The sequence below is a fragment of the Equus asinus genome, chromosome 13 (genome assembly GCF_041296235.1).
Source record: "Equus asinus isolate D_3611 breed Donkey chromosome 13, EquAss-T2T_v2, whole genome shotgun sequence".
Classification (NCBI taxonomy): domain Eukaryota; kingdom Metazoa; phylum Chordata; class Mammalia; order Perissodactyla; family Equidae; genus Equus; species Equus asinus.
In genome coordinates this window covers 14082853-14109385 of record NC_091802.1, presented here as the reverse complement: position 1 = coordinate 14109385, position 26533 = coordinate 14082853, and the positions used below count along the sequence as shown (strand labels likewise).

Here is a 26533-nt window from a genome sequence, read left to right as displayed (position 1 = left end):
GGGGTTCCTTATCCTCTCATCCTGGAATTGGGTCCTTCCCTGTCCCTCGGAGCAGAGAACTTCCTTAGGGAAAGACCTGGGCCTCTGGCTGTGGCAGGGCCAGGGAGCAGGGCACCTCCCGGCAACGGGGAAGTCTCCTCTCCTCCTCACCATCTCTCACGCCCTGACAGCAATAACTGACAGCGAGACTCTTGCTCCGATCCAAGCAGGGCATCAGCTCACTAGGAGAGTCCAGTTCCCAAAACCAATACGAACATTCTCAGGTAACGGCATGTTCTTCTTTATGGAAATAAAGACCAAACGCTGGATTGGATGGTTGAAAACTACTCCTGGCAGTCCCATTCTCAGCTCAGAACTCCTGCTTCCAGGTACTCTCTCCCCCAGTCCCACAGCCTCTTAAAAACCTTGTCTCCCAACCCACCAGGGAAGCTTCTTTTCACATTAAAAAAAAAAAAAAAAAAACTTCCTTCAAGATAAATCTTCCACACCAAGGGATGGGTTTTCACATTTTTCAACAGAGAGCTTATCATGTCAGGCTGAAATCCTTGCAATTGGATATTCAGTTTATTTCCCTCGGTGTCCTGAGCAGGACTCAGGTTCTCACTTCCCTGCCCCAGGCACTCTTCCAGGCGCTTCCCTGATCGGCCTGTCCAAACACCCACTTCCACCCTCAGAGACGCAGGCCGCCCACTGCCGGCAGCCTGAGAGCAGCTTTTTGCATCCAGCTATCAAATTCAATCTCAGCACACCCTATTACCCTATCAAGAAATTTTACCTAGTTTTTATATTAAAAACGGTTCACATGAACACAGTGAAAGAAATCCGTATAGTGCAAAAAGTTTTAAGACGTGTCCCTCCCACTTCAGGCCTTGAGGCCTCCACCCCTCTCCAGGCAGGCAGCCACTGTCAAGTTTCCCACGTACCCTTCCAGAAACATTATGTATATACAAGCTTATGTAAGAGATATATATATGCTCTTTATTGCATATGGGAGCATACTATATACATTTTCTCTCCTTATTTCCACCCCATCCCCTTAATTTATTTGGAGATTATCCCATTTCAGGACATACGAAATTTGACCAGTTTTTTTTCATTCAACATTTAATTTTGGTTTTAAAGAGAGGTAAAATTAAATTCAGTGAATTACACAGATCTTAAGTGTACAATTCAATGATCTGGACAACTGTATACACTGTGTAAGCAACAGCCCACTTCCACTTCCTTCCCCGCGAAACTTCTCTGCCCCTTCCGGTAATTGGCACCTTCCCTGGGCAGCCCCTGTTCTGACGTCTGTCACCAGGGGTTAGCGTCACCTGTTGAACTTCATATCAATGGAGTCATACAGTACAGACGCTTCTGTGTCTGATTTATTTTGCTCAACAAAATGCTTTTGAAATTCTTTCCTGCTGTTGCGTGTATCTATTCCCTCCTTTTATTACCATGGCTAAGTAGCGTTCCATTGTATGGATATGCCACCATTTGTTTATTCTCTTTTCATGGACAGTGGGGTTGTTCCAGTTTGGGGCTATTACGAATAAAACTGTTGTGAAATTCTCTGTACAAGTCTTTTTGTGGATGTATGTCTTCATTTCTCGTGGATGTGTGCCTAGCAGCAAGCTGCAGTCTTTTTAAAAGCTGCATAGATTCCCTTGTAAGTATACACCATACAATAAGCAAGCCCCCCGTCCAGGGCATTTGGGTGTTCTGCAGTCTTTTGCTAATACTGTAATAAATGTGTCTGTACTTACATCTTTGTGAACGTATGTGAGGAGAACACTTTCCTAGAATGGCATGCCAGATAAAAGGGGATGTATATTTAAACCTGGGACAGATATTGCCAAATTGCTTTCCAAAGGGGCCGTGCACTCTCAAGAACTGTGCATGAGACCATATTCTCCCACATCCTTAGCAGCACTGTGTATAATCAAACTTCTCAATTGCTGTTAATCTGATAGTTGAAAAATGCTATCTCATGATTTTCATTTTCATTTCTTTAAATTGCAAGTAATGTTTAACATTTTTTTATGTGTTTATAATCCATTTGTCTATCTTTTTTTTGGTAAACTCTGTCTTTCTCCCATTTTTTCCAAGAGTTTTTAAAAAGGCCTTTTCTTATTCATCTGTAAGAACTCTTTATATATTAAGGAAATTAGTCATTTGTCATAGAAATATTTACAGTATAAGATACAGTGAAGCTAGTTACTCTGCCTATTCTTTTTAATTTTTCCCCCTAGCTATTCTCATGTATTTTTCCATAAGAATTTCTGAGTCAGCTTCTCTAGTTCCAAAAAAACCCTGGTTTGCATTTACCTGTCTGGCTCTCTCTCCTACCACTCTCCCTCCCTCTCTAGGGTTTCTTGACCTCAGCACTGCTGGCACTTGGGACCAAGTAACTCTTTGTTGTAGGGAGCTGTTCTGTGCACTGTGGGAAATTCAGCAGCATCTTGGCTTCTATTCATCCGATGCCAATAGCAAGCCCTCACCCCTATGCCCAGTTGTGACAATGAAAAGTATCTTCAGGTGATGCCAAGTGTCAGTGAATACTGATCCTGCTCTGGCTACACAGGCCTCCTTGCTGCTCCTAGAGCATACAAAGTGCACTCTTGCCCCGCTGCCTCCTTTAAATCTTGCTCCGATGTTACTTCTCAGCCTACTTTAAATTATAACTCTCCACCCTCCCCACAATCTCTATACTGTCCTTGATTTTTGTCTATTGCACTTTTCATCTTCCACTATACTATGTAATTTATTTTTTTTGGTGAGGAAGATTAGCCCTGAGCTAACATCTGTTGCCAATCTTCCTTTTTTTTTCCCTCCCCAAAGCCCCAGTACATAGTTGTATATTCTAGTTGTAGGTCATTCTAGTTCTTCTGTGTGGGACACTGCCACAGCATGGCTTACTGAGCCGTGTGTAGGTCTGCGCCCAGGATCTGAACTGGTGAACCCCGGCCCGCTGAAGTGAAGCGCGTGAACTTAACCACCTGGCCACGGGGCTGGCCATGGTGACTTACTTCTTTAGTCCTTTGTTTGTCTGTCTCTCACCAACTTTAAGAATGTAAGTCCCACAAGGGCAGGCATTTTTGTCTGCTTTGTTCCCTCCTGTTTCCCCTGTGCCTAGAACACACTGGTACATAGTAAGCACTCAATAAATATTGAATGAATGAATGAATCAGAATAGGTTTGTAGATTAGGTTAGATGAGAAATGATCTTTATAATATTCATCCTGCACGATAAAATGTTTTTCCATATAGCAAAGCTTTATGTCCTCTTGTAAAGTTTTAAATTTTCTCACAAATAAGAAACACCAAATGTTTTTTGTAGTAAACATTTGTCCAGTCTGTTTTTGTCTTTCATATTAGTGGACTTGGGAAGCTAAACTGCCTGACTCACAGAGGGTGGCGATGGGCTGCCAGCAGGGGCCAAGCCCCCATGACTTCCCCGCTGGTGACCCTTAGGCCTGCAGTCCTGTCTGAAGGCTCCTCGTGGTCTCTCTTCCCCATCACGCAGCCCAGAGCTCTTCCTCACAGTCTCCCAGGATGGCCTCTGCCTTGGCTGATGGCTCTTCCTAGACGTCCGTCTCCATCCTTCCTGAAGGGGCTCCAGCCAAGGGACATCGAAGAGACATTGCTCAGGACAGTCCTACTGTGTGGGCTCATCTCTGAGCTCTCCTGTGGGGCAGGTGACAGACAAGCTGAGGGTGACCCTCCTTTCCTGGTCAGTTCCCTAGCCTGATGGGAGGGGCCTGTGCCAGGGGACAGACTGTCCAGTGGAGGAGGGTGCTGGAGGAGAGGCCTTTCCTAGGCAGGCTCTGAGAGGACAGAGAAAGAGGGCCTTTCTTGACTTCCCCAGACTCCTCCAAAGGGGCCCCTGCTCCCACCTCGCACTCGCTCCCACCCAGGTGTGAAGTGGGAGAGGTGGGGAGACCCGAGGCCCAGTGGCGCTCCGGGCCCTCCTCCCTGGGCGTGGCCCCTCACCTGTGAAATGGGCACCACAACCCTTCCAAGGTTCAGGGAGCTCTGGGCTGGGCACGCAGCAGGCATTTGAAGGGGGCTGCTCCTATCTTTCAGCCACCGCTGCTACTCCCGGGGTCTCTTTGCCTGCCTGTGAAGATACCCGTGAGGACCACAGGAGTCCAGCCCGAGGTCACCGTGCCTGTGTCTGAGGCAGCCTGCTGACAGGTGTGCAGCTGTAACCTGCAGCCACCCAGCACAGGACTAAGACCTCGAGAAGCACTCACCTCCAGCAAGAATAGGGGACTCCCTCCTCTTGGGTGGTCACCATAAAACAAGATGGGGCTTGTGAGGCGAGGCCGGCGGCCCTGACCGTCAGCGCACAAAGTGCTGTGTGGTGTCCTGCCTGCCCGCCCCAGCAGGGCCCGGCTGTACCGGGGACCCCAGTGGCCCTGCTCGGGCCCAGAGCGGAGCCCACTCAGGTGGGGCAGCCCTGCATCGGGGGCCTGGAGGGGCAGGAGGGGCAGGCTCCCACCCCCTGTGGGGCTGCGGCAGTGTCCGCGGTTCACCACTTCACATTTATAGCTACAGTGCCTCTCAGTTTACTGTCCCTGCGGCGAGAGGCCTGGCTCTCTGGAAACCGCAGCCGTGGTTAGCTGGGTGCCTGCCTGAGTGCTGAGCTGTGAGGGCGGCCCAGCCCCCCTCAGGCCTGCCCTGCGCTCTTCCTAGAACCTGGCCAGAGCCTGGAAGGAGCTGCCAGGATGTCAGGGGTCCCCGGACAGCCCTCACTCAGTTGGCCCTCCATGAGGAGCAGGAACCTTGCCAGCGTGGGGTGCTCCCTCAGGCCCCAGTGGGACTCTGGGTCAAGGGAGCTGGTGGAGGGGACGGCGAGCCGTGACACCAGGGAAGGCGGCTCCCAGAACAGGGCTGGACTGCCTGGAGCCCGAGCCTTGCTGAGCACACGGGAAGCATCAGGCTGCTGCCCTCCATCCAGATTTCTCACCTGCTGGGTTTCACACAGGCCCGCTGCCGGAGTGGCCGCCCTGTGCTGTCCCTGCCGCATGGTGTGATGCTGGGCAGACGAGTGCAGCAGCCCTGTCTGTCTGGCCAGTGCGGGGGATGAGGCTGGGGGAGGTTAGGGAGGTACGGGGTTGTCTAAATGCCGGAGCCGGGACCAGGACCCTGAGCCTGACTCCAAAGCCCAGTTCTTTTCACTGTGCGCCACTCGGACCCCATGCTTTGAACTAGGGAGTGGGGTCTTGCTGGCTTGACAGAGGCCTAGGGGGCAGGGCCTGGCTCCTGCGTACCCAAGCCGTGCATCTGTCCTGCTCTGGTTCAGTTAAGGGGCCACCCAGTCACAGACAGACTCCCTGCCCTGCCCCTCCTCCACCCCACCCCACCTCATGGGCCCAGTGGTCCTGACTCTGGCCTGCTCCTGGGAACTCTAGGATTGGAAGGGCAGGTCAGAGAGGGAGGGAGGGAGTCTGAGATCAGGTACAAGACAGGCCTCTGGGGCGCCTGGAGGCTCACACCCTGCAATCGAAGGAAACCCCAGGGAGCAAACACAGGAGGGGATAAGGGCAGGTAGGGCCATGATTACCGGGTGGGGTGTGGAGGGGACCTGCGGGAGGGCAGGGCCCACCTTGGGGAGGTGAGGTGGCAGGACAGCTACCTAAAAATGGAGCTGAATTTCATATAAATAGAATACCTATTGGGTGTGTTCCTTTTTTAAAGCTAGGATTTATTTCAGTATTCCCTTCCTCAGCAAACATCCCTGGCATGCCAGTCCCTGGTGGTTTCAGCCTGGTGACATGGGCAGCTGGCCGGTTCAGGTCATGGTACTCCTAAGCTGGACCTCTGAAGCAAAGAGCAATTCAGTTCTACATTTACCGACCCCTGCTAGATGCCTGGTCTGTGCGGAGAGACGGGGTCACAGGGAAGGAGCAGGTTTGTCCCTGACCTTGAGGGTGTACAATCCTACAGATAGTATAGGAAGGGATGGGGTTAGCTCAGTCTGTGTGAATCAGGAAAGGATTCCCAGGATCTATTCTAAGCAGAGTTTTGAAGAACAAATAGCTCTTCAGACTCATTTTTTTCTTGCAACAAACAGTAAGCACCTACTATGTGCCAGGTATCAAACTCGTAAGAAAGAGATAGGACACAGGCCCTGCCCTGAGAAAACTAGTAGGAGAGTCATGTGAATCGTGACAACAATGTCTTAAATGTTAAAATAGAAGTGTGTGCAAGATGCATCAGAGGTCAGAGGAGGGAAACATTCATTCTCTGTGGGGACAGGAGAGGAAGGGTCTGTGCAGGGAGCTGGCTGGCTGTTGTGGGCCCTGGCGGAGGCAAGGGGAGCGTGTGCAGCAGGAAACTGCGCTAAGAGACAGGTACTGGGGTCGGGCTTTCTTGGGCCCAAGTGTTCAGGGAGTTTCCCGGGGGCAGGGGACCACCAAGCAGCAGGCAGGAGCAGGACTGGTGGCTTCAGGCCAGTCACCTGTGGATAAGCTGTGTGGTTTGGGGGCATCTGACAACCGGGTTCCAGCTCCCACTCCTTCCCCTATGAGCTGGGTGGCCTTGAGCCCCACACTTTACCTCTCTGAGCTCCATTCCTCATGCCTGAAGTGGAAATGATGAGAACACTAGTCACACCTACTTGGCAGGGGAGATGCGAGTAAATGAGATGAGGCATGTGAAGGGCCTCCACAAGCCCAGGCCTGCAGTTCATCAGTAAGTGGGAGCTGTGCTATCACCCTGCCGGGGCTACAGAGAGGCAGGACCGGTGTGGGGAGGCCGTATGGAGGAAGGGGCAGTGGTGCCCCAGGTCTGTGAGCAGGGACCCAGTCCCGCTCCTGCCCTGTCAGGTGCGTCTTCGTGAGGCTGAGAGGTGGTGTGGTGGACCCCAGGACAGGGAGGGGGCGCAGCCCACTGGAGGGTCTTATTGGCCAGGCCTAGTTAGTCACAGGGGCCGTCTGTGTAAGTCTGGCTCCTTTGGTTTCCTTTTTCTCCCCTTTTCTCAACTAGGCCCCTTTGGGCAATGCCAGCCTCACTGTGACAACTGTGCCCAAGAGCCAGGGCTTGGCCTATCTGACCCTGGGAACCTGGTCAGAGTGGTAGGGAGAGCAGCATTCAGGAATCTCCCAGAGTGCAGAAGCTCTGAGATGGCCCTGACCAAGGGAGGCTGGCCTGTTGCAAGGATGGTGCTGCCCTCCGCTCTCGGGGCCCCTGGTTCAGGCCTGGGGGTCAGGCTGGGCAAAGCTGTAGCGTCCCAACTGCTCGCAAGCATCAGTGGTCTTTGAGAAAGCCCAGCGCTGACCTGGCTTTCACGCAGGCTGCCCTGCGAGGGGCTCCAACAAGGCGGGCCTTGTGAAAGGCCCGTTACCTGCCAGTGCTGGGCATCCAAAATAGAATCTTGAGGAGCAGCAAAGCCTTTAATTCAATGTGTCCCAACAGCAGGTCGGTGTGGGGATAACTATGATCTGGCTGGTCTTGAGCTATAATTACGGAGTCAGAATAAAAAATTACAGGCATTGTGTGGGCTGGTTTTAAATATAACGTAATCCATACCGTCCTCTCTCTTATTTGCTACATTTGAGGTGGAGTCTTTGGCAGTTGGCACAGGTTTGGCCTGACGCGTAGCAGATAAAAATGGCCCTTGCCCAGTGAAAAGGGCACTGCAGTAGGCCTCCCCAGACCCCTAATGTTCCCGACTGCCTGGGCCCGTAGCCCAAAACCACATGCGTGCATGCTTCGTTCCCATTATCTGTACGTCGCATCTCCCCAGAGCCTCCCTGTCTCCAGCCTCCCCCAGACAGTCCACCAGAAACATCTCTGTAGAACAAGTCTTGATGCTGAAGAACCCATTAATGGTGCCCCTCTGTCTACAGGGTAAATCCGAACTCTGAGTTTCTTTACGTCTAGGCCCCAAACCACCGTTCAGCACTCTCTGGGAAGAGCAGCTGTAGAAGAGAGATGAAGTACAAGGGCCTTGGGTCTGACCCGGGGACCACACTCAGGCTCCCGTCTCAAGAGCTGAGTGCGAGTCTGGGCGGGTCCCTTCATCCCCGTGCGTTAGGGCCTCCACCACTGTTGCAGGTTCTTGTGAGGATGGAATGAGACAACACCCTCCTGGAGAGACCCCAGGTGGGTTCCTTTTCCTCACCAAGTCTCAATTTATCTATTAAAAGGAAGCAACAGAATTATTGGCTTTCAAATCAGTAAATATTTTTTAAAATGAAATTTCTTGGTGTAGTTTGTGGTGAGGTGGGCATGCATTAGGTCAGGCCTTTTGGAAAGCAAAACAGAAAGAGATATACAAAGTCTTAAAACATATTTATACTCTATGAGTAGGAATCTAACCAAAGGGAAAAACCAAATTGTGGACAAAGATTTTTTATATTTAAAAGATGTTCACTTTGGTGTATTTTCATATTCTTGAAAAACTGGAAACAAAGTATTTACTGTGTGTCCACTCAAAACACGCTTGTGCAGTGTTGAAAAAGAATATTTCATTACGTTGAAAATGCTTATAATCTAACAAAGTGAATAAAGCAGATACAAAATGATATATACTGTATGATCTCAGTGATGATAAAAATATGTACGACCATAGGAAAAAAGGTGAGACGGAAATAAAACAGCAGCTATCTTTGGTAAATTTATAGGGCTGCATTTTCTTCCTTATTGTTTTCTGTACTTCCCAAATATTTTAGAATGGGCATGTGTTACTTGTCTAATAATATTTTTTAAAAGAGCTGAGTGTTAAAAATGTTAAATAAAATGAGAGGGTGGAACTTGATGTCTGAGCTCCTGTCTGACTTTTAACGCTCTCTGACTTCTATGCGCTGAGACCATCCCCGGGTCTGAGAGGTGACTGCAGAAACCCAAGCTCTCCGTCCCGCCTGTCTCAGCATCAAGCAGCAACAGGTCCAGTGCCTGGAGTCAGCAATCCGCCAACCACAGGTTCACCAAGTGCATCTGCACAGACTCCCCTTGAGCTGCCTTCCGAAAGCCTTTCTGAAATCTTCCCAAGTGCCCGAGCACCCTCAGTGCCCCTGAAGTGGGCAGTGCCCCAGCCCCGCTCTGTCGGAGCACTGGGGGCCCCCCACCCATCTGGTGCTGAGTTTTCCACCTGAGAGGTGAGCTCTTTCTGACACTTCAGGCAGGGGCTCGTTGGAGCAGGAAGACAGGCCTCTGGGTTGTCACCACTGTGGGCCTTGCTGCTGTCCACACATCTGGATGTGGGGACCCCACTCACTGGCTCTGTCAGACCACACGTCCCCAAATGCCAGGACATGCAGGCCCATCTAGTGGGTTGCCCTGAGGGTGGAGAGCCTGGAACGCTTCATTGGAGGGGGTCACTGAGGGACAGCCTGGTCACTCCCAGCCATTTTTCAGGAGGTCAGCCCAGATGAGGCCACCTGCAGAGATGAAAGGGTTCTTGATGAGTCCCTGGTGGAAGGAAGGGCCCTATCTGAGTCCAGCAGGGAGGGAGGCCTTACAGGCCAATGGCCCAAGCGTCCGGTTTACCTGGCAGCTTGTCAGGGCTTGCCCAGGGCCTCCATGACCCAGCCATGTGCCTGCCCACTTAGAAACCAGAGAAAGACAGGATTCAGAAGCTGAGAGACTGAGACAGACAGACAGGATTAGAGAGAGAGCGCAAGGACGACGCACAGTCAGCGAGGGGCGGACAAGTGGAGAGAGACAGACCCAGACACAGTGCCTGAGAGGCGGCAGGGGGACCATCACCAAGAGGGGACTACAAAGAGTGGACCAGCACCTACAACACGCTCATCCTCGCTGTAACAGGGAGAGGCACCGTGGAGCGCCTGACGTGCCATTTTACACCTACTAAATTAGCACACATTAACAAAATAACATCCCGTGCTGTGGAGGCTGTGCGCAAACCAGCTTAAACACACTGCCAGGGCCCTGTAAATTAGCACTGCCTTCTAGGGAAGAAATTGGGCAACACAGCTCCAGAGCTATTAAAGTGTTCGTCCCTGTTTATGTGGTAATTCCACTACTGGGAATGTGTTGCAAGGAAATAATTCAACAAAAAAATAACAGGTTTGTACATAAAACATGATGAGTCCAGTGCTATCCATTATGTCCAATATGCTATAGTACAGCCGCTGTGAATATTTTTAAAAATAGGAAATATGAAGACTATATAATAACACTTAAGGATCCTTATGATATGAACAAATAAGCAGAAAATAAAACCATCTGTAAGTGAAAGTTAATAATTACATAAAAGAGCCACCTGGATGCTCGGCCGGCCCCACCCCTGCTAGTGAAAGGTGGTCCTTGACTCCTGGGCTGGCCAGACAGACACTCCTGTCTTCCCAAGGGGCCTTCCCTGCGGCTCCCTGTCTGGAGCTCTCTAACCATGAAGCCTAATCCACAGACCTCAGACTGCTGGGGAGACAGTCTCAGCTAAGCCTGCCCACCTCACCACTCACTCTGGTGGCCCCAGGGAGTCTGGGTGATGCCTGCTGAGTCACTCCAATGTCACACCTCAGGGAGCCCAACCAAAGCAGATATGGTGGGGTTGGGTCCTCATTTAAGAAAAGGGATAAAGTGATTTTGCAGGTTCTGAAGCGTCCTGCTATTTGCAAGCACAGCAGTCGGTTTAAGCCAGCTGAAATCTGGACTCCCAGCTGGACCATCATGGGGTGAAGGCAATTTATAACAGACTGAGGGCAAAGGAAGGAGGAATTGTGGGGTTGGCCCTCCTGGCCTGCCCCTGCAGCAGGCACAGACCTGATTCTGAACTTGAATCGTCCCCTGGCTCCCAGTGGCTGCCACAGAATCTGGCAAGGAGAGGGAACAGTAAATTGCGTGTGAATGAAGAGGAGAAGGGGAAAAGACCACAGAGTATACAAACGAGCCTATGTCACCAAACAATTGTCTCTATTCAAAGCCTGTCTGGCTTTCCAAACGGGCCCTGAATCATGCCCTGGAGAAGCTACGCCCCTCGTGCCTGCCCTGCCTACTGCCGGGGAGGCCCTGCCTTACAGGGGCCGAGAACAGTCAGTGACCAGGCCTGTGTCCTTGTTCATTGGGTCCATGCAGATTCTGAGCACAAAGAGGCTTTATGACAGTCCCTGCCCTTGATGTGCTTTCGGTCTCATGGTAGAGACAGGAGCAAACAACGAAGGATAATTCGAGGAGCAATCACATGGGGCTGTACAGAGAGGGAGCAGTGGTGGGGAGTGAGACACCCACAAGTGGGCTCAGGGGTGGAGGGCGATGTGTGGAGGACTGGCCAAGGCTCCCCGGGGAGGTGGGAATGGTGCACGGCCCTGAGGACAGGCAGGATTTCACCTGGCAGCAGGAACACTGGAGGGCCAGGGTGAGACTGAGAGTCCACCGAGGCCTCCTCCAGCTCCCCACCCGGGAGCCTGCCAAGGACCTTGGCTCAGTGCCAGCCAATCCTGCCCAGAGCGATGCAGAGAGCACAGTGGCAGTCTCAGTCTGTCCACAATGCTGAGGGCCCTGAAATTCATCTTGCCCTCTCATCCATTCATTCGTTTGTTCATCCCTCACATACTGCACACCTGCTCTGTGCTAGGTACTATTACAGGCTTTTGGGGATAGAGCGACAAACAAGTCAAGGTCCTTGCCCCTCCAGTGTGGAACGCAGACAATAAACAAGTGAATAAATGCACACTGTGATAAGTGCTACGGACAAACACAAAATAAGGGTTAGAGGATAAGGGTGATGAAGGTAGAGAAGGTGGAGGGGATATTTAATCAATAAAATCAGCATTTCATTTGACACCTAAATGATGTGAAGAGGCAACTCATTACAAAATGTGGGGAAGAGCATTCCAGGCAGTGTATCTGGCAAGTTCAAAGGCCCTGAGGCAGGAATAAACTTGACATGTTTAAGGATTAGTATGAAGGCCAGCAAGGTGGAAAAGAAGCTGGGGGGATGGGAGGCAGTGGCAGGAGATGAGATCAGAGAAGCAGTAGGAAGCTGGGCCTGGTCATGACGCTGGCTCCCGGGCTCCAGGGAATTACGGCATCTCTTACATGTCAGCCAGGCCTGCCTTGAGTTAAAGGTCTCAGGACTGGATCCAGGCCCTGGACACTAACGTGCTTGACTGGGGGCTGGTACACGCCACACCTTCATCCAGAAGTGCCTGCTGGGTCAGACAAGGACAATGGACAAGCCACACCTGGTGTGCCAGCCTCACCGAACACCAGACCCTGCAGCTTCTTTGGCTTCACCAACTCCCATTCCGAGGCTCTCCTCCTCCTGTTCCTCCAGGGAGTGGTGTGGCAGTCCCAGCATAACTTGAAACCAGGCCACGGAAAGTGTGTTCTTCAGGAGTGAGTGCAAGCAGGGCAGAGCTGGAGCACAGAGTGCCTAGAGGGATCTGGTGGTGGACGACGCTGGAGACTGACGGCCAAGCTAGGCATGGTGTAGGGATGTGCAGAAGCACTGACAGCGTTTGAGGAAGAGGAAGAGTGAAATGTGTTTTAGAGACCTAATTCTGGCAGCATTTCAGAGATGGGTCAGAAGAGAGGAAAGGAGACCAGGCCTTTAAAGAGATGACAGGACTCGGAACTAGGGCAATGGCCATGGGCTGATTTCAAGAGACAGAGCAGATAGATCCCCTGGACTGACTTCCATGGGGGGTGGTAATTGTGAGACAGAAGTCAAAGATAATGGAGATTTCTACCAGCAACAGGGCAGACAGCGTTATTCATGGAGGAAATGCAGGCGGAGGTGTGTGGGAAGAGGGCCAAAGTTATGGTGGGGAGTCGGCGACAGGAGGCAGATGGGCCAGTTTTGGACACTTTGAACAGAAGATGAATCTAGGCCATCAAGGACAAGATGCAGGTCAGGAAGGTCTGGTGCTGAGAGAGGTCCGGGTGGGAGGGACATTAGCACTCAGGTAACAGCTGGTGCTGTGAGTGCGGGGGTAGGGGGTGCAAAGTGAGAAAAGAAGGCTGAGGAAAGGATTCTGGGGACCACCGACACTGTGGGGTTTGGGATGGGGGGAGAGGACATAGTGAAAGGAGATGGGGCCAGACTAGACTCAGGGAAACCAATGGAGAAAATTCCGAGAAGGAGGGGATGGTTCCCAGTGTCAAATGTTACAGAGGGACAGGGAGGATGGGGACCGAGAAGAGCCCACTGGTGTGACAGCAGGAACCACAGGAAAAGACTTTGAAAAGGAGATTGGTGTGGCGAGGCTGCAAGGGTAGAGAAAGCCTGTAGGATGGGCAAGTTTGAACCGTGAGTACAGAGAGCTCTTTGAAAGTCCGGGAGAGAACAAAATAAGATGAACCATGGCTTATGGGTGGGGGGAAGAGTGAGTCCAGCTTGGGAACAGGAGAGATGAAACATTTTTGTTGACTCAGGCACGGGAGCAGGAGGAGGAGAGGTGCCCCATGGCCCTCCCACTTTTTCTTCTCCCTGCCAGCCTCAGACCTCAGGCTTCATGGGACCTTCCAGGCCCTCCTGTCCAACAGGCATCTCTACCCAGGTGGCTGTCTAGCCCCCCATCTGTGCTTAGGGAGACAGTGCTTACCACGTGCGCCAGGCAGCCCAGTTCATCACGGGACTGGCTCAACGGTTAGAAAAGTTGTCCTTGGAGATCTGACACAGATGTGGCACAGCGCTGGGATTTCAATGGGGCTGGGCTTTTTATGTTTGCCTGTAGATCTTATAATGAATACATTTAAAAAATTCTTCCTTCTTTTGAGCCCAGATGCATCTCCTTGTAGCTTTTCACCTTTGATTTCTAGCTCTGCTCTGGAGGCTTCCTCTTCCTTCAAATAGTAGGAGAGCTGCTCACCTTGTCTTCCTTCCTCAGGCTTGAATGTCCCCTGCTCCTCAGATGGCCTCTAGGATTTCTCCTGAACATGATACTGAACCTCTTAATCTCAAGTTCCTGTGTCTGATGTGCAGTAAGCCAATCACTGAGACACTGGTGCTTGGCAATGGAGAAAGGTTTATTCGAATTGGCCAAAATGAGAAGATGGGAGGATAGGTTCTTTCAAATCCACCTTAACAAGAAGAGAGCAGGAGTTTTATAGAGCTAAGTGTCTTGGCAGCAGGAGTTTCAGAGAAACGTGTTTCTTTCACTCCTGATAAGCCCCTGGGCAATCTGACTTCTGGGCACATGATCCTTGAGCATTTTCTTTCTTCTCTAAAACAAGCTCATAAATTCTTGTGACCCTTGAGTCACCCTTACTTTAAATAAGAAAAGAGCAAACTGACAAGATTAACTTTTTTCATAACAAGGTCGAAAGGTAATCTTACTGGATATTTACAGTAACCCTCAGGTATGCAGCTTCAATTACACTGCGCCCCTCACTATCCTCTGAAATAGACACAACACAGAGGGGAACAGATATCTACTCCCCTTGTGCCAGCAGAAGCCAGGGGTTACAAGCACAAGCTCTGGAGCCAGCCTGGGTTTGCAAATTGGCTCCGCTCCTGCCAGCTGGTGACCCTGGGTGAGACACTTCACCTCTCTATGAGCCTGCGTCCTGCCCAACCTCATCCAGGGGTGAGGAATGCATGAGCTGGCACATCTAGGGGATTCCAACAGTGCCTGGGGGACGGCGAGTGCTCCATGTGCGCTCACTGCTCTTAGATGTCAAAGCTCTTTCAGAAGGGCACGTGAAACCCGAGAGTTCTCCCTACATCAATATGGGCGTGTCACATGAAGATGCTTTGATTTTCCAGATGAACCTGGCGAGGGCCCAATCCTGAATCACAGGACCTTGGTCTGAGAAAAACTAGACATCTGGAAGCATCCCCAGGGTGTTTGGAAAGTTCAGAGACAAGAATCCAGTCTGGGGACAGAGAACTGGAAGGGGCTGCCGCAATGCCACCTGACAGTGACTCTCTGCAGGGAGGAGCAGGGTGCTGTGGAGCTCTGGGTCTCTCTCAGAAGCAGTCACCCCTGAAGGCAAAGGAGCTGGACTTTCTGTTAACAACTGTCACCTCAGGCCTCTGTCCTCTGTCCTGCTGGGCACTCCCCTGAGGTTCTGCTCCTCTGAGGATCAGCCTTTGCTGCTGTGTGGGGACTGTCTGACATCTGCTGTCCACTGTCTGTCATGGCACCAACTTAAAGATGGTCACGGACTCAGAGGGAACATTATGGTGGGAAGAGACCTCAGATAGGCCCTTTTCTCTGACTTTTTTGACAGTGACTCCCAATATTAACATATTTTACACTGACAGTACACAAACGTTTCACAAACCAAATCCTACCTTTACTATGTGTGAACGCTCTGATATATTCTATATTTTTCTATTTTCATTTCGTTAATAAGAAAAATGCTAATTACAATCCACTAAATTGACGTCACAGCCCCAGGTTTTCTCCTGGAGTTCACAACACACTCACTATGGACTAAATCCATGCCCTAGTTCAGTCGGTGTGCACATAGCACCTTCAAACCTTCGGCCACACGCAAGGCCAAGTATGTATGCAATTAGATTATTCTTTTCTAAATCAACTCACTTAAACATTTTTAAATGCCCACTACAGCCTAAGTAAAATATTGATGAAATAAGTTGAAGGGCTAGTTGTATTTTTTCCCAATACCCACTGAAACAAATATTTTACTATCAGAGTAAAAAATGTTTCCACACCTCCTACAATCATCTTGCACACCAGCACTGTCTGCATTCCTCACTTTGGGAGCCGCAGATAGAGAGATTACTCTAAACACCTCATGTCACAGCGGGCAGCGAGGCCCAGGGAGCTGAATTCACTTATCTGAGATCTAGTTCTCAGTCAGCAGGAAGAAACGTGCTGTCTGGTCACAGGACAGGAGAAAGAAAACCAAAGAAACTCACCTCCAGGTTGCCTCTGACCAAATGCTGTGCTAAATGTATCAGTCTTAGCGCTTTTGGAGAGAGGCACTCTATTATCTCACCAGAGCCCAGACATCAGTTTATAGTTACCTTAGTAGAGCCATTTTAAGACTTTCCTAGGTCTTAGACATCCTTATTTTTGGAGGTCCTGATCTATATCATATCATGCATATTACAATTTGTCCACGTTGGCACTTATTAATTTCAATTTTGTTGTTTTCTTTTTATACTTTGAAGCCAATGAATTATTATTTTTTTTTAGTGAGGAAGATTGGCCCTGAGCTAACTAACATCTATTGCCAATCTTCCTCTCTTTGCTTGAAGAAGATTGGCCTGGCATTAACATCTCTGCCAATCTTCCTCTATTTTGTATATGTGATGCCACCACAGTATGGCCTAATGAGTGGTGTGTGGGTCCATGTCCAGGATCCGAACCTGCGAACCCTGGGCCACCAAAGTGGAGGGTGTGAACTTAACCACTACACCACCAGGCGGGCCCAAGCCAATGAATTTTTAATGCCTCAACCCTTTTTTTGGCCCTGACAAAGTTCACGGCCCCTAGGGTTATAGCCCATCATGCCTAATGGATGAAGCGGCCCTGGATCTTGGTAAACAAATTTGATCAAAGAAGACACACAAAAGAGCAACTTAATTACGTAAGCCCTGTCTCCTGGCATCTTTGAAGGGGAATGTGGACAGGTCACTGATAACTAAATGCATGAGTTTCCAGTGGCGAAATCTTTGCTCTTCTGGCAGACTGGTGTGGGCAGAGCCATTGCAGGTGGGCCAAATGCTGTGTGACTGGCAAGGTGCTCTCTCTCTGGGCCTCGTTTTCCTCATTCAGTAAAACAAAGGGATTAGACTAGATTGCTAATTTTCAAAGATTTTATTTTAGTATCAGGACCCTTTTGCAAATGAAGTCTCATTAGCAGGGAGAACGCAGATCTGTCCTGGGAGGGTGAAGCTCTGAGCAGCCCTGAGTCTAACAGACACGCGTGAGAGTGTGTGACGGCCTCTAGGGGAGCCTCCCCAGTGTCTGCAAAGACGGGGGCTTCCCACAGACCAGCGCAGGTCCAGAGACCCCAGGACCCCGAGGCCCTGCTCAGGCCTCAGCTCCAAAGAACAGCACAGTGTTTCTCAAACCTCTTTGACAGTGGTGAAAGGCAGGCAAAAAATAACATTTACGTCAAGATATAGTACACACGTACCGAAACACACAGTTTCATGAAACACACCTTCATACTGTAAAAGAAAAACATTGTACCATACTTGGGCTGGGTCAGGGACATTTTGGGAATATAATCCACAAATCTCATCTTGAGAATCAATAATATTTCTGATAAAATGCTTAAGCAATTTTCAGGAATTTCAGTGGGACTAAGACCTCTTCTGAGCAGCCGTCCTACGCACTCGGCTAACGTTAACCTCTGGAGGGATCCAGCAGCCTTTAAGCGTCTTTCAACAAATTTAATAATCCTTAACCAAAACTTTTTTTCTTGTATCCAGTCTAACACTGATTATCTAATCATCTCTTTTCCTATGAAATGTCCTTACCAATAGGTACTTGTTGAATTGGCCAGGTAGAATTGCCACAAGATTGTAATAACTTTGACACCGGGTTATAACTAAATTGGGCTTTTCTTTCCTCATCTTCCCTCCCCCTCCCCCTCTCCTCTTTCCTTCCTTCCTTTTCTTTTTCTTTCTTTCTTTTCTTCCTTAACAGTGTGATACAATCTGATACTTTTTGTTCTATTCTATTCCATTAAAACAATGCTGATTGTGACCCACTAAACGCATTTCACCAGACTGTAATGGTTTCGACCAGAAGCTTAAAAACCATTGGGATAGCACTCCCAGTGGGTCCGCCTATTAAGACAAAATCACATTGCTGCTATTACGAAATGAAAACAAAGAAGGAAACCAGGTAAGATAAAGGCCACAGAGTGCTTACCTTCCCTGAGTACCTGGCACCTGGCAGGAGTTGAGTAACTGTCTTTTGAAACTGGAAAAAGTAATTAGAGCTGAAACTCAGATCTCTGAGGAGTGCTAGCCGGCTGTTACTGGTGTTCTGAAGCGGGGTGCAATAAAGCTAGTTCTTCAAACATCAGAAAATTGCAAAGTAGATTCAGCGGCTGCTAAGAGAAGGCGCTGCTACTGTCAGGATGAAGTGTTCCTGGTGCGATGCTCATAGGAACCACAAGGAGGCAGGGAGCCCAAGAAAACAGGCAGGGAGAGGCGCCCCGTCATCTAGCCTCGAAGGCCTCCTCTAGTGCCCCTTATTGGCAGAGTGCAACATGGGGCCAGGTGGCAAAGCGGAAACGTGGTCTGTGGAGTCAGCCTCAGCCACAAAGTGGAACACAGAAGGGGATTCGGAGTCAAGGGATAAAAAAATATAACTGCCACAGCCTATCGTGTTGGCTAACGAACTTCCATACCAAAAGAAAAAAAGTGGTTTCCATCTAACACAATGCAACTATTCTTCATAGAAAGAAAGATGCTATTACCCCCTCCCCTGAAAAAGGACACAAAGTCCCAAAAGTCATTGCATCCCTCACTGGGAGACAGTTACACTGTCCACCTCTGGGTGTGATAGTTACTCCATACGTTCAGTCACAGTCCCATCTGAATATTCCGCTACCTAAGACTAAACTGTAAAGTTAATCTCCAGCAAAACATATTATTATTATATTTTTTCCTTATTCTCCCCAAAGCCCCCCGGTACATAGTTGTATATTCTTCGTTGTGGGTCCTTCTAGTTGTGGCATATGGGACGCTGCCTCAGCGTGGATTGATGAGCAGTGCCACGTCCGCGCCCAGGATTCGAACCAACAAAACACTGGGATGCCTGCAGCGGAGTGCGCGAACTTAACCACTCGGCCACGGGGCCAGCCCCGCCAACAACACATATTAAATAATGAGGCGCCTTCCTGACAGGGTGAAGTAACAGGTATAGGCTTTACCCTTCTGTCTGAGATAACTAAAAACACAGACAGAGGTGAGCCTTACAACTGCCCCAGCTTACTGCCCGGACAAAGCTTGAGGCTGCAGTAGGAAGGAGGCCTGGCAGAGCCCAGCAGTCTCCCCGAGCTGAGAAAACAGAGCTCGGAGTCTGGAGAGTTTAAGGCCGCTGTAATTTACAGGGCAGTGTATGGAAAATAAGAGAGCGGCACAGAGACAACTGGAGGCAGCAGAGGTTCCCCTGAGTTCTGAGCTGAGTACTGATCATCACATGCACATGAGGGCAGGAAAAGAAACACCTGGAAGGAAAGGGTATCAACCCCAAAGCTCAGAGAGCTGAGAACTGGGCCTATTTCCACCGGCCAGGGTGGGAAACCTCGTCACTGAGAGGATGCCCAGAAGGTTTTGCCTCAGTAGTGGGAAAAAAATCAGCCCTTGATTTAACACTACTCTGGACCCACTGAACAAAGATTAAAAGCAAGACTTGAAAAGGATAAAATTGTTTCCAAGAAGCTTAATGGAGTTCTAGAACAAAGCTCAAGAATATTTAAAAGAATAGAAAAATATCCAACACTCAACAAGGTAAAATTCAGAAGGTCTGGCATGTAAACAAAAATTACCAGAAATGCAAAGAAGCAGGAAAATACAACCCATAACAAGAAAAGAACATCAATCAACGGAAACCTACTCAGAAATAACACAGAAGATACAATTAGTAGACAAAAGCATTAAAATAATTATTATAACTACGTTGCACATGTTCAAGAAACCAGAGAAAAGGTTGGACATGTTAGACAGATATAAAAAAGAATATACGGAAGAATTTCTTTATATATGGAACATATGAAAAAGACCTAAATTAAACTACTAGAGATGACTGAGATTAAAAAACACACTGGATGGTATTTATGACAGATTAAACATTGCAGATAAAAAGATAAATGAACTTGAAGACGTAGTAATAGAAACTATCCAGTGAAATACAGAGAAAAAAGACTAAAAAAAAAAAAATCAGTGAGCTGTGGGGCAGCATCAAGTGAGTGGTCTAACACATCTTAAACCGGAATCCATGAGGATAGCGTAGCAGAAGAAACACATCAAGGAATAAGAGCCAAAAATTTTCCAAACTTGATCAAAACTATAAAACCAGAGATCTGAAAACCACAATGAACCCCAGGTACAAGAAATATGAAGAAAACTAGACAAAGGCACATGATAATCTAACTGCTTAAAACTAATGATAAAAAGAAGATATTAAAAGAAGTCACAGAGATGCCTTTGTACAGAGGAACAAAGATTAGCACAGAGTAGATTTCTTGTTGGAAATAATGCAAGTCAGAAGGCAGTGAAATAACACTTTTAAAGTACTAGACGAAAAAGAAAATAAGAATTCTTTACCTAGAAAAAATATATTTCAAAGATGGGGGCAAAATCAAGACTTTATTGGACAAAAACTGAAAGAATTCATCATGAGCAAACCTGTGCTGGAAAAAATGATTGAGAAAGTCCTTTAAGTAGAAGGAAAATGCTACCAGATGGAAATCTGGATCTACACGAAGCAATGAAGAGCACCAAAAGTGCTAATTATGTGAGTAACTATAAAGAGCTTTTAAAAAACATTCAAATTTCTTTAAAAGATGATCAACTGTTTAAAGCAAATATGCCAACAATGTAATGTGGGGTTTATAACATATGTATAAATAAAATGTATAACAATAATAGCAAAAAGGCAGGAAAAATGAAAGCATACTCTTGTAATGTTCTTATACTACATTGTCAAGTAGTATAATATCAGGTGAAGGTAGAATACGATAAGTTAAAAATAAGCCCTAATGAAACCACTAAAATAAAACATAGTAAATAAGCTAACAAAGGAGATAAAATGGAATAATTAAAAATACTAAATTAATCTAAAAGAAAAAAGGAAGAAAAGAGAACAAAGACCGGAGGCAACAAATAGAAAACAAACAGCTAGATGGTAGATTTAAATCCAACCATATCAATAATTATAGAAAATATAAATTGTCTACACATCCCAATTAAAAGTCAGAAATTATTAGGCGGGTTAAAAAAAAAATAAGATCCAACTATATAATACTCATAACAAATCCACTTTAAACATGAAGATGGGGCCGGCCCCGTGGCCGAGTGGTTAAGTTCGCACGCCCCACTGTGGCGGCCCAAGGTTTCGCCGGTTTGGATCCTGGGCGCGGACATGGCACCGCTCATCAGGCCACGATGAGGCAGCATGCCACATGCCGCAACTGGAGGCACCCACAACTAAAATACACAGCTGTGTGTCGGGGGGCTTTGGGGAGAAAAAGAAAAAATAAAATCTTTAAAAAAACCCAAACAAACATGAAGACACAAATAGGTTGAAAGTATAAGGGTGCAAAAGGATGCACCATCCTAACAATAACCAAAAGAAAGCTGGAGCAGTTATATTAATATAAAATACGATTTCAGAGCAAATAATACCACCAGGGATAAAGAAGGTCATTTCACAGCGATAAAGGGGCCAATTTATCAAAAAGACATGATGAGGCTAAATGTCTATGCACCTAATAACGAGCTTCCACAGTAACAATGTGTTTTCCGAGTCTCACAGAAATGAGAGTGCTCTGTAGGATTCCACACAAATGTTACTTTTGTCTTTCTTCCTTTTCTATTTTCAGTATTATCTACTATGCTCACCGTAAATTAAACTTAAGGACACTATACCCACCTTTATTTGGCTATCAAAAGAAACCATCCTGGGAGGCAGTGAATAGTGATTGCAAGAACCTTCGCTCCTGGTCAAATTACTTTCGGCTTCTATGGACTTCAGTTTTTCCATGTGTACCATGAAGATCAACTGTTTTGAAAAAAAAAGTTTTTAAATAGTGAACTCTTTCTCCAGCCTAACAGCATGTGGAACCCATAAAAGATGAGGAACCCCCTGGAGTCTGGGTCAAGTACCCGGGGCTTGGTACTCGTACTAGCCATTTTGGGATGGAAGCAACAGCAAGAATGAAAGAACTGGAATCCTGGGAGATCCAGAAGAGGACTTGAGCCACGTGACTCGCTGGTTGGGCTCTTGATTCTTGCCGTGGCTTGCGTGATCTGGAGAAAGAGTATCCTATTAACAGCATTCTTTCATTTCAAGTGTTTTCAACATGACTGACAGCAAATATATATGCTGGCTTTTCTAAGCTGCTCTCAGCTTATACATAAGTGAATGGATTGTGAGGAGAATGACAGGTGCTGACTTGTACTTATTTAGTTTTTCAAACTAACCTGGTTGGCAACAACTGAAGGCAAGTCACAGCTAGTACCGAGCTCAATAAATCCAAGGGCTTCGTAGATGGAGCCACTGAAGGCTTTCTTGGCCAGAAATGGAGGGTCAGCATGGCTCTTAGCTCTTTATTGGACACATATTGGGCCAAGCATTCTGTACCATGTCGCAGATACAAAAGCACCCATGCTCCTTTGGAGCTTCCAAGAGTGGACAATGTGGGGAGGATGATGACACACAGCATGGGTAGCACACTCTTATAATATGCAGCAGGTACATTAAAAATTATGACATGTTTCTTCAACATACAGGGTCATTTTAAAGTTGTGGAATCTGACGTATAAAACAGTATATATGACAAATATCTTGTTGCATCCTTTTTCTTCGTGTCTCTTGTCTTTTTGGACACTTTCTTGTTCTTTGGATTTTAGCTTTGGAACATGGATAAAGAAAATTGGAAGAAACCTAGGTAAAACCCTTCTTATTAAACACGTATAACAAAAGGAAAGAAGCTACCAGAATCTTCTATCTTTCCAAGAGACCCAATCATCTAGTAACCAAGTCTTTGGCTTTTTCACAATAACCTTCCAACCAGTCCTGTGGGTACTACTGAGAAGGGGACAGAAGCAGTTAATGCAGAAAGGTCTGGAAGGACATGTACCAGTTTGCTGACATTAATTATTTCCAGAGGATGGAAATGGAAAGGAATGATGACAAACTACTCAATTTTTCTTTACACATCCTTGAATTTCATTTGTTACATTAAGCACATACCATTTTTGTAATAAAAAACATTAATAAGGAACGTTGTTAAAGAAAAGTAACTACTTTGTTCATTAAAAAAAAACGGATTAAGAGTGTGTGTATGTAATGCACACGGTCTGTCAACTTAAAAAAAAATCAGTGAGTTCACCAAAGACTAAAGTTCCAAAGTCTGATTATTAGTTTATAGGAGCAGTTTTCTGAGGCAGAAGCATTTGGGTACCCTCTGGGGCTGTGTAACATTCCCCCGGCCTGCGCCCCTATTCTACTGGGCGGCCCAGCGCATGGGGCTGTAAGTAAATGAAGGAACTCGGGGAATGTCTCAGCACAGTGCTGGCAAGAGCGAGTACTCTACCCCACAGTGAGTCGCTCAGAATCAAGGTCGTTCACACCTGATCCATGGACAGCCTTTTCTCTTGGGACAAATATCACATAAGTTATTGAAAGCAGGAACGTAAGGTCTCCTCAAAAAGCAACCGAGCTCCTGCCCTGACATTTGACCGAGGTCACTACCTCTAACCCTCTCCCATAGCAAATCCTGCCACGAAGTGGGGTGCTTCCCCCAACGGACCACACTCTAACTTTCTAAGCTGCTAGAATCTTCAGGGTTTTTCAACCTTGATACCATTGACGTTTTGGGCCAAGTGCTTCTTTGTTGTTGGAGGTGGGGTGTGGGGATGGCCTGTGCATTGAAGGATGTTTACTGGCACCCCTGGCCTCTACCCATTAGATGCCAGTAGCATCCAACCCTCACAGTCGTGACAAAAACATCTCCAGACATTGCCCAGTGTTACCTGTGGGGCAAAATTGCCCCTAGTTGAGAACCACTCTTTCAGATAATTCAGTAGTTCTTCAGCCATCTCATGAAAGTCTTGGACTAGGGCCACACATTAATATTCATGCACACCCCCCCAAAAAACCCTGAAAAAACATGAACTTTTGAACCTTTGTTTCAAGACCTTTTTCCTAGGAGCAGTGTAATGTTGCCTGTGAAAGTCATGTTTGCTAAAGCATTTTGGTGCAAACTTTCTCCCTTATTGGTGGCTGCCAAAGGACTCCAGGCAAGGAAAAATTAGGTAGGTCAATGCAGGCCCTGTGGGGGCGAAAGAGAGAGAGGAGGCGTTTAGCCAGCTGGTGTTCCCTTAAGAACAAATTCCCAAATTCATTCATGCAGCATAAATGAGCGAGACAGACTGGCAGAGGATAGTCACTCATACCACAGCTTTAAACACCACCCACGTAGTGATGGCCCCACATTTTATATTTTTAATCCTCACCTCTCTCATGGTAGCCAGCCTACTGCATCCAACTGCCACTCCGTGTCTCCACTTGGGTATTTTATAGGCATCTCGAACTCAACACAGCCAAAACTGAACTGATTTCCCCTCCTAAACCTGACCTTTCCCTAGTATTTCTCATCCCAGTAAATGGCACCACCATACACCCACCTGCTCAAGTCAGAACTCACAAGTCATCCTTGATTCTTCTATGCCTCTTTCCCTCACCTTCCACATCCATCAGTCATGTCAGCCGTCTCCAAAACACATCCCTAATCCGCCCTCTTTTCTCCAATTCCACTTCTGCCACCCTAGTACGACCACCGTCATCTCTTACTGGACCATGGCATTAGTTCCTAACTAGTTCCCATTTCCTCTCTTGTCCCCTACATCAAGGTCTCTCAACCTCACATTGTTGACATTTTGGACTTAGTTCAACTTAGTTCCCCTTGTTTGGGGGAGGAGGCTGTCTTGTACATTGTGGGATGTTTAACAGCATCCCTGGTCTCCACCCACTAGATGCCAGTAGCACCCCCCCACCTCAAATTGTGACAAACAAAAATGTCTCTACACATTCCCAAATGTCCCCTGGGGGACAAAATCATCTCTGGTCAAGACCTACTATCCTATATCCTACACTCAGAAGCCAAGATATTTTAAAAATGTAAATTGCATCATGTCGCTCCCCTGCTGAAAACCCTCCAACATCTTCCCACCGACCTTAGAATAAAACCCACATTCCTTACTGTGGCTTACAAAACCCCCATGAATTGGGCCCCGCCTACTTCTCTAACACCCTCCCTTCCACACCACCCTCTCCCTCACTAAGCTCTAGCCACCCTGGTCTTTCTGTTCCTTGAACATTCCAAGCTTGCTCCCATCCCCCCTTGGCACCTGCCTAGAATGCACTCTCCTCACACCTTTGCATGGCTCACTGCTCATCCATACAAATCTCAGACCAAATGGTACCTAACCAGCAAGGCCTTCCCTGCCCATCCTATCTAAAGAACCCCCTTACCTCCATTCTCTCTCACACTGCCCATTTATTCCTTCATCGTGCTAATCACAACAGCAAATTGTCTTGTTTTGTCATTTGCGCTCTATCTCTTCATCAGAGCACAAGCTCCTTGAGAGCCAGGACCCTGTCTCGCACCTTGTTCACTGCTATAGCCCAAGCGCTAGAATAACACCTGGCCCAGCACAGGCACTCAATGCTCCTTCCCTCCACCTCCTCAAACCGCAGGTCAGGTTTCCCTTCTAAGATAATGCTTGGTGGGTGATGTTTAGTCTACCTTCAATTTTCATCTTCAACTACATTTGGCCTATGTTAGAAAGTGTCTGGGCGGGGGTACCATGTTCAAGGGCTTAGCAAAAGAAAATAACCTCAATATTGAAATATAAACAAAGGCCAATGAATGAATGAGTGAAAGTCTGTTCCTTGCCCCTGAGACTTTCAGCAGGCATATAACTGCTCCCCTGGTCACAACTGCAGTTCGCTCTCGGTCCCTAAGTTTGAGGCAGTGAGCATCATTCAGGGACTATGAATTCAAAACTCACCTGGCTCAGAGCTTCAAACAGCCTCCTTATCTGTCAGTTCAATTTATCCAGTATCGTGGGCCTCAAAATGTTTTGTGTTGGCTTCAAGTTAAATCACTGGGTCAAAGGCAGTGTGGTCCAAGGTGCCGCACGGTCAATAAGAGCTGGCTGAGTCCCGAAACCGCAGCTTGGCTCTCTCTTACATTGATTTATGGGCTGTTTCCATGAAGCCAAAGGTGATTGGTCCACCTGGCAGCCCGCTGGCCGCAAACTGGAGGCAGCTCTGCCCTGGCTCCGGGCCATGGCCCTTGCCTGGCTTTTGGGAAGCGATTCATCGGGCCATTTTTACATTCTGGCGGGCTGCCGACCTGTCCCGCCGGGGCGGGCTCTCCACGCGGTGCAGAGCCGTCTCCACCCGCAGGGACGAGGACTGTACGTGGCGGGAGGACGTTTCAGTGCGCTGCGAGGAGGTCTCCACGTGCTGCGAGGATACCTCGAGGACGCGGGGGAGCCGCTTCCCAGAGGAGGGGGCGGGCCGCTCGCAGCGGCGCTCGGAGGTCTCCGCCTGCCAGGAGGAGGTCCGCACCTGCCGGGAGGACGTCTCCACGCGGTGGGACGAGGTCTCCACGCGCACCGTCGACGTCTCCCGGCAGTGGACGCTCTCCACCCGGGGCGACGGGGGCTTCCCCCGAAGGGGTGAGGACATTCTTCGAGTGTAACGGGGACAACGAGGCGTGAGGCCCCGCAGCCCAGCAGTCCCCGACAGTCACGCCTTTGGGTTACGTCACAGGGTAAGGAATGACGTCACAATGACGTGTGACGCTACCGCAAGCACGGGGGTGGACGAGAGTGCCACGAGAGGAGCACGAGGAGGCACGCACGTGGGCCCGTGGGGGCTGGACTGTACCTTTCAAACCCTGG

General features: G+C 48.2%; 1 protein-coding gene across 4 annotated transcripts; it reads right to left on the bottom strand.

Annotated features, from left to right (window-relative positions):
* Positions 1–958: 958 nt before the first annotated feature.
* On the bottom strand, positions 959–26410 carry C13H17orf100 (chromosome 13 C17orf100 homolog). 4 transcript variants are annotated; one of them, XM_070482525.1, is made up of 4 exons: positions 25634–26410; positions 21489–21617; positions 13503–13980; positions 8264–9374 (listed from the first exon to the last, which is right to left on the bottom strand). In XM_070482525.1, exon 1 carries the CDS (start codon positions 26316–26318, stop codon positions 25944–25946), a length of 375 nt encoding a protein of 124 aa, XP_070338626.1. In that variant the 5' UTR covers positions 26319–26410; the 3' UTR covers positions 8264–9374; positions 13503–13980; positions 21489–21617; positions 25634–25943. The 4 variants fall into 4 exon arrangements, with proteins under 4 accessions (XP_070338627.1, XP_070338626.1, XP_070338628.1 ...); XM_070482526.1 differs by lacking the exons at positions 8264–9374; positions 13503–13980 and adding an exon at positions 959–3672; XM_070482527.1 differs by lacking the exon at positions 13503–13980 and having other exon boundaries at positions 8269–9374.
* Between the last annotated feature and the right edge of the window lie 123 nt (positions 26411–26533).